At 40.3% G+C, this 7,894-nt stretch overlaps 1 protein-coding gene across 1 annotated transcript; it reads right to left on the bottom strand.

Annotated features, from left to right (window-relative positions):
• Positions 1 to 425: 425 nt before the first annotated feature.
• On the bottom strand, positions 426 to 3,493 carry LOC121732686. The gene is made up of 2 exons (XM_042122639.1): positions 1,229 to 3,493; positions 426 to 764 (listed from the first exon to the last, which is right to left on the bottom strand). The coding sequence occupies exons 1-2, from the start codon at positions 3,491 to 3,493 to the stop codon at positions 426 to 428; spliced, it is 2,604 nt and encodes an 867-aa protein (XP_041978573.1).
• Positions 3,494 to 7,894: the final 4,401 nt, after the last annotated feature.

The raw sequence follows: 7,894 nt of genomic DNA, 5'->3' as shown, positions 1-7,894 counted from the left end.
TAAATTTATTTTCTAGTTAAAGATTTTAAGCACGTTACCGTCTATAGGGGATTTAATAAAACCACGAGTTAGAAAATCTATGGTGCGTCGGAGCGTTCAATAGTTGAGTGTCACTTCGCGTGCGACTTGCGTGCGGCTTTGGTTGCGACTAGGTTGCGACTGTGGGTCCCGGGGTGCCGGGCTAAGGGCCTGAGCCCTTTCCTGTGGGAACGCTCTTTCAGCACCTAATCTTTATTTATCGAAAGCATACAAATCACAAAGTGTTAGCAATATTTCAAAACAAATACAAAGAGCTTATTATTTAAACTTACAACATAGACCATGCATTCAACACTGTTTCTTACACAGAAATAATTCTAATAAATTATCATAACTTATGGCCTATGGTGTAGTGTGTCGCCTACAATCTGCCTCCTTAGTGCTAACTAGTTGGCACTATTATCCTGTGGTGCCAGTAAGGCGACGCGCGTCACTGGTCTGCGCAGCACACCGGTGCGTGTGCGCACGTCAACAATGCGGACTCGTCCGTCGCGGCCCGCGTGGGTCGTGCTTACAACTGCAACCCCATGACGCCAGCAGTTACGTTTCTGTCTCGTTCGACCTACAGTGACCTCGAGTGGTCCAAAAAAATCTACTCCGGTGCCAGTGTAACCAAAGGGATGTCTATTATCTACTGCTACCAAATGTACAACTCGTTCCTCACATTTCGCGTCATCTAACATCTGTTTAAACCTACGGTCCTTGGGCCATTGACCTTCAGGTAGCTTCAAAACAAAAAGCCTCGATTGCTAGCTATAAAACTAACTAGTACACATCCGTTGGCACGTGTCAAGCGCCAATAAATCACAGCTGCGTAAGCTTTAGAAGAAGCATCGCAAAAAATATGCAATTGTTTTTCAACTACGTCGCACTTATTTTTTGTTGCATTGTTGAAGTGCATAAACATCTGTTCCGCCGAGTAACTATAAGTCCACTCGTATGCGTTGCCGTAATATCGTGGAATTCTAAGTGAGGGCAGGCACTTCAAATCTTTCAGCCACGATCTTTTCTCTCTACGATATATTTTATCTGCGTACGTATATTCAGACTTAAACTTTTTAACTAAGATATTTAGCCTTTTTCGCGCATAATCATACGTATTGGGAAATTCCAATGTATCTTTCGTGAAGGGTAAGCCTACCTCCCATTGATTACCTACATTTCGTGCAGTTTCATCTAACATACGTACTGCTCTTAAGTGTGCCGTATTTTCGCGACGTAAGGTCAATACTCCTATCGAGTCTAGTTCGAATGATTGTTTAATTAAATTATTTAATTCTGTAATGTTCCTATCGTGTTCCTCTGAGTGAGCGAGATGAGAGGTGTGGCCGTTCACGGGAGTGTGAGCGAGACAGATGCGGCCATGAATGGACCAGCCTAGGAGGCATCTCGTGGCATATGGTTCCTGCTTGTTACCGTGCAGAATCTCAAGAGGGGCGATAAGAGAGTAGTTATCCTGACCTATGAGTAGACGAGGCACTACACATTCGTTACAAACTTTGTCCTTAATTTTTAACAAATTATTGCATTTTACATTTTTAACAGAAGACAAATTTTGTTTAGGCAAATTTAATTTGTTAACAACACGTAGAGTTACATCAAAACTTTTAGTTTCGAAAGCTCCAGCTATAGTAGCGGACACTTTAGGTACATCAGATTGATATATTTCAATTCCAAAGGCATCAATAAATTTTATGGGGCTAGACTGACAAGTTATAAGACCTAAATCACTCACCAAGTCCTTATCGATTATGGATATGGATGCACCGTCGTCTAGTAACGCGAATGCACTCTCCGTGCCCTTTGGGCCACTGAGATTGACTTTCACAACTTTTAGTAGCACTTCACTATTTACTTGGGGACCGGCGTCGGCGAAGTCGGCGGCCGGGCTCGCGGGGTCGCTCGACTCGCGCCGAGCGGCGGCCAGCTGGTGCGCCACGGTCTCGTTGCACGCTGACGATGACGACTCGCCGTCGGCCGTCTGCGGCTCGTAGGTTGCCGTGCTCGCTGTAGCCTCCTTGTTGACTGGGGGCTTCTTGAAGTGTAGAAGTCGATGATGCGACAGTCCGCAGTTATCGATGTCGCACAGAGGTGCGGGACATGCGGTCATTTCGTGTCGCTTCTGCAGGCAGCAAAAACAAAGGTTTTTTGCTTTCACAAAATTCCATCTGTCCTTTCGCATTGCTCTATTGAAAAATCGGCATTCGGCAAGTAGATGCGCAGATTTTGAGCAGAACGGGCAATTTTTCGATGCCGTCGGTCGAAAGGTCTTCGTTGCTGTCGCGAGTACAGGGCGATTGTAGTACATAGGCTGCCTCTGTTTCTCGTCCGGCTTTGCTCGTCCGTGTGGCGCCGGGTCGGGTTTCCGGTTGTCTCGCAGGTGAGTAACTCCGACTGTCGAGGCCACAGTAGCTTCTCGTTTTAGAAATGTGGCCAGTAGCTGCAGTTTTGGTACGCTGCTAGCTAGCTTGTCGTAAGCGTAGTCCGACCACTTACTTATTAAAACACTCGGCAGCTTGGTGACGATTGACGTCAGTAATTCAGGACTGCGTAGATAATCGTGCTGATTGAGTGTATTCAGCGTCGCAACACAGTTATTAACTTTCATGGAAAAGTTAATAATATCATTGTGATAATTATTCGAGAGTGGCGATAATTTTCTCATTTGTGCAGTGAGCTGTTGGACGATTAAGTCTGGGTGTCCAAATCTGAGCTCTAGCGCCTCCATTACAATAGCTGGCGAGGTGCCGCCGATTAGCAAGTCGGTGACGGCTTCCTTAGCCTCGCCTCGGAGCGCTCTGCGTAGTCGCCATAAGTTCTCGGAGTCGCTAAAATGGCATACCTGTGTAGATTCCTCATAGGAGCTTTTGAAGTGTAGCCATTCGTTACATTCACCGCTGAATGTCGGTAATTCTCGTGGGGTACATAGGCGTGAGAGTAGTCGTTCGTCTTGATGTTGTTGTGACGAGATCATGATGTCTTTCAACGTGTGAGCGAGCTGAATAATTCCTCCGGCGTCTGGAGCAGTAGCCCGACTAGGTGCGCATGCGTTTGCGCTAGGTGCCGGCGCCACCTCCGCTGCCGTTGCTGCCGCCACTGGTGACGGCTGTTCAGTACGTTCCAGCCAACTCTCAACGTTGCATTGACTCCCGTCGATGCTAGCAGGTTCACTACATCTGGAGGAACTCTCGACCAAGGCTAAGTCACATTCGAGCCTCTTGTCGATTAGTTCCATGGCTATTTTAGCCCTTTCTTCGGCTGCCGCTAGTTCCAACTGTTTTCGCCTCAGTAGAGACGATGACGATATTGACACATTAGACTCACTTTTCACATTGTCCGACTTAGATATTTTACGCGATTCTGGTTGTTTGTGACACTCTCGCGACAACACGTGCTCCGAAGCGCTTTCGAATTTTTCTAACAATTTAGCGCGGGATCTAGTTGTACGATGCATTGTATTAGTTCGAGATCCGGCTCGTATGGACCAGAAATTATAGGGAATTTAGTAAAACCACGAATTAGAAAAACTATGGTGCGTCGGAGCGTTCTATAAGTAGAGTGTCACTTCGCGTGCGACTTGCGTGCGGCTTTGGTTGCGACTAGGTTGCGACTGTGGGTCCCGGCCCGCAGGGAGTCGGGCTAAGGGCCTGAACCTTTTCCTGTGGGAACGCTCTTTCAGCACCTAATTCTTTATTTATCGAAAGCATACAAATCACAAAGTGTTAGCAATATTTCAAAACAAATACAAAGAGCTTATTATTTAAACTTACAACATAGACCATGCATTCAACACTGTTTCTTACACAGAAATAATTCTAATAAATTATCATAACTTATGGCCTATGGTGTAGTGTGTCGCCTACACCGTCTAAATATCGGTTGGTAGGCAACGTAGTTTCTTCGTTCGACTTTCAAATAGTGTATCATGATACCCATTTTGAATAAAAAAGATATTTTATTTTATTTATTATTTTATAGTAAGGCAAGCCCATGCTTGCCTTACTGACCGATATTTGATACTTGGGATCTAGTGACATCCATATGTCACTAGATCCCAAGTATCAAACTATAAATAACTTAACAGCTAGATTGTTGGATGAGGAGGCAAGTCTCACTAACCAGGAAGAGAGTGCAAATGCTCTCATTTCGGTAAATAAAAAAATGAATCAAGGAAATAAATTTAAATCACGTCCTGGCATGTCAAGAGAATACAACAGGATTATCTGTTACAACTGTAACAAACGTGGGCATTTCGCTAGAGACTGTAGAGCTCCAAAGAAAAATTCTTCAGCGACATTAAATGCGAGCATATTCTTATCTTTCTGCACTTTCTTTGGTGCACGACACTCTCTGGCAAAGTGTCCCCTTTTGCCACAGTTGTAACATTCAAAACGATGCTTCGCGGGTTTCTCTTTCTTGTTCATCCTATTTGGTTTATTTCTTGTCGATTCCTTCTTTGGCTTGTTTTTAGCTATAAGAAAAGCCGTTAGCTCATCTTCACCAATATTATTGGCCTCCTCATCAAGCAAACGTGCAGTTAAGTTGATCAAAGTTTGCTGTTTAGGATCCAGCGACATCCAAGCTTGCCTAAGTGATTTGTACTTGGGCGGTAGAGTGCCCAAAATTTTAGTGATGATAGCAGTGTCACTAGTGCTTTCACCGCTTTCCTTTAGCTGTTTGGCAAGATTCTCAACTTTAGCTATATGTTGAGCTACGCTATCACTTGGTGACATTTTGTATTGGTAGAATCTTTCATGGATATACATTTTGTTCAACTCACTTTTTTGTTCGTAAATTGATTCTAATTTAGTCATTATTTCGACAGCGGTGTCACAGTTTTCTATTAACGTAATTTGATTTAATTCCATTGATGAGGTTATGATGTACATAGCCATGCCATCATCCTTTAGCCACTTACTTGCATTTCCTTCAGTTTTCTCTGCAGAGATATCAATTCCTTTTGCTTTCAGTGCGCATTTTATTTGAAACTTCCACTGGCGAAAGTTTTTTCCATCGAATTTGTCCACGCTCAAAGTTCGCTCCATTTTGACTTGGGCGTGCCGCGTGCGTGCTAAAGTCGAAAATGCCCTTATGATTTTTTCTTTACTGTTTTCTAATTTCTTCAGTTTTAATAGTTAACTGGGCCCATAATCTTTTTGAATAAGGCTTTTTATATCAATAAAACTGAGAATAACTACTGAATATTGTTTTATTTAAAGTAACTCACATTTACACAGTAAGAAATCAGAAATCAAAAAGAGAGCAGGAAAAAGCGCCATCTCATAGACATTGACATTAACTTTTTTACTATTCCACAAAACCAGAGGCAAAGACATAATGGCTATTCAGCCAAGATTAAAATTTTCTAATGCAAACTTAAACTTAATAATATCTATGAGTTGAAATGTGAACTTTAATGAAAATAACGTTCCATTAATAAGAAAGCATACCGTCCAGATTCCCCTTAATGATAACCAAACCTCTGAAAAGGAAAAACAAGTGCAAGTAACATCAGGAAAAATACCGCAGACACCACAAGTTAGTAATGAAAATAATGAATATGATAGTACTAACCAAAGTTTTCAAAGTTACGTTTTGGCGATGGACTCAATGCTTGATGGTCTGGAGACTGGGACGTGGATTGGCCTGGAGGCGACTGGTATGACGGAGGATTTGGCGATGGACTGAATGCTTCATGGTGTGGAGACTGGGACGTGGAGTGGCCTAGAGGCGACTGGTATGTCGGAGGATTTGGCGATGGACTGAATACTTGAGGGTGTGGACTGTTGCTCAAGTCGATCTGCCATACATGCACGAAATACTAAATTCTGAATATCATTCATTAATATATCACGAGTATTTGGATTTCTTATTTTTTTTAGTTTGCTTGCGAGCAATCTTCCGAACATCTCACATTCATCGTCTTTCTTCTCTTTCATTAATTCAAAAGCTTCGTCCATTCGACGTCGCACTGCTTTGATTTCTTCAGGCAATTCGTCTCGCAGTTGTCTTTTTTTATTATAATTTTGTGAAAATTTATTTTCTCTTGGACGTGTTCCATTTCTTTCTTGTTTATTTTGCGAAGCTCCTGTGTCTGTAGACAAATGAGGACTATTCTCATTGCTATCATTTCTCTCCTCACTTCGTTCTTGAGACTCATAACTGTCGTCGTGGGTCTGAAAGAAAATTAAAATCATAATATCATATTTCAATAAGTTTTACAGACGGACAAACACACATATATATATATATATATATATATATATATATATATATATATATATATATATATATATATATATATATATATATATATATATATATATATATATATACACCAGATAGACCGAAGGACGGACAGACAGATGGAAAGACACATTGACACGCACACCGACAGACAGACAGCAAAGTGACAGCAATAGGGTTCCTAACTAGTTTGGAACTGAAAGCATATGCTGCTATGCAAATTACATTCATCTTCATCATCATGTATATTATAAGTATAACATTTGAAGTTCAGAAGGCCGCATAATTTGAATGAATGAATGAAATATTCTTAACTAACTGACTTTCAAAAAGGAGGAGGTTATATTATGTTCGGCTGTGAATATTTTTTTTTTATTTTTTTTATGACGAGTAAGGTTTTTTTTATTGAAAAATCTAGATTTTTTGGACTACATTTTAAATGCATTTACTTTACTCATGGTATTAATCCTTATCAAGATAATTTATTTCGTTACTAAGTACAATTTATGTAGATAATATTTGTTCTTTGAATTATTAAAATTGGACAATTGGTGTAGAATATATGGCGAAATTAAAATATTGCGATTTACGCCCGTTTCGGAGTGGGCGCTAGCAAGTACCAAGACGGGGGTACGCTCGCGGGAGGGGAGTTTAGCTCTTGAGTAGTGGTAGTAGTAGATCTATTAGTAAACAAATAAAGTTTACCTCTTTATAATATTAGTATAGATTAAAAACTACCGAATCGATTTTAATAATTTATTCAGTGAGTGACATGGCTATAATATATTTTATACCCGTGCGAAGCCGGGGCGGGTCGCTAGTTATAAATAAAAAGATAAAACCGACTTCAAAATGGTACGTAATTGAGAATTAATATTGCCTTATCTCAAAAACTCGTATTGTTCAAGTTGAACAATTTAATACCTAGTACAACAGAAAAAGAATTACTGAAATCGGACCTGTAGTTCCGGAGATATGCGAACACAAACACAAGTCGTGTTCGTTTGGTTTTTCAATGCACATTGCGCATGCGCAAAGCTATAAATTAGTGTCAGTGTGAGTGTAATGTTCTAAAAACCTGTCAGATTTTCTAAAATCTGACAGAAATCGATCGGTATTTTAGAATGATATGACACTCACACTGACACACAAAAAAGCCGCGCATGCGCACTTGAAAATGCAAAAGAACACGACTCTATTAAAAACAAACATACATACACTTTTTAAACTAGGCACATTTGTTCAGACACTGAAATAGACTAACATTATTATGTATACAAAAACTGGGCAGTTCTGAATATATTACATACTTAAGTGTCGAATTGATAACCTCCTATTTTTGAACTCGGTTAAAAAATATAGACACTTACAGTTTAAATCGATAACTGAAAATTAACCGAAAAGAGTGCCTCAAAATTAAAAATGTAAAAACCTAAATAAACCACGATTTAAATCGATCTTTTAGTACGGAATCCTAAAAATATTAAAACAAAAAAAAGGAATAGGACAACAAAACCCAAAAACCCACTTGCTAATGACTACATTGACATAATGAATGACTAATTTTATTACTTACCTCAGTATTTAATGTGCGACTACCTCCATATAC

This window comes from Aricia agestis, chromosome 12 (assembly GCF_905147365.1).
Source record: "Aricia agestis chromosome 12, ilAriAges1.1, whole genome shotgun sequence".
In the NCBI taxonomy this organism is placed as follows: Eukaryota; Metazoa; Arthropoda; class Insecta; order Lepidoptera; family Lycaenidae; genus Aricia; species Aricia agestis.
Note: the sequence above shows the minus strand (reverse complement) of the source record. Positions and strands in the feature narration are given on the sequence as shown.

What these genes read in the sequence shown, in the direction of transcription:
- LOC121732686 (XM_042122639.1), bottom strand. Translation starts at nt 3,493, where the DNA reads ATGCATCGTACAACTAGATCCCGCGCTAAATTGTTAGAAAAATTCGAA. An exon ending in ATACGGCACACTTAAGAGCA is followed by an intron (nt 765 to 1,228) that starts GTACGTATGTTA and finishes TTTGTTTTGAAG; the next exon opens with CTACCTGAAGGTCAATGGCC.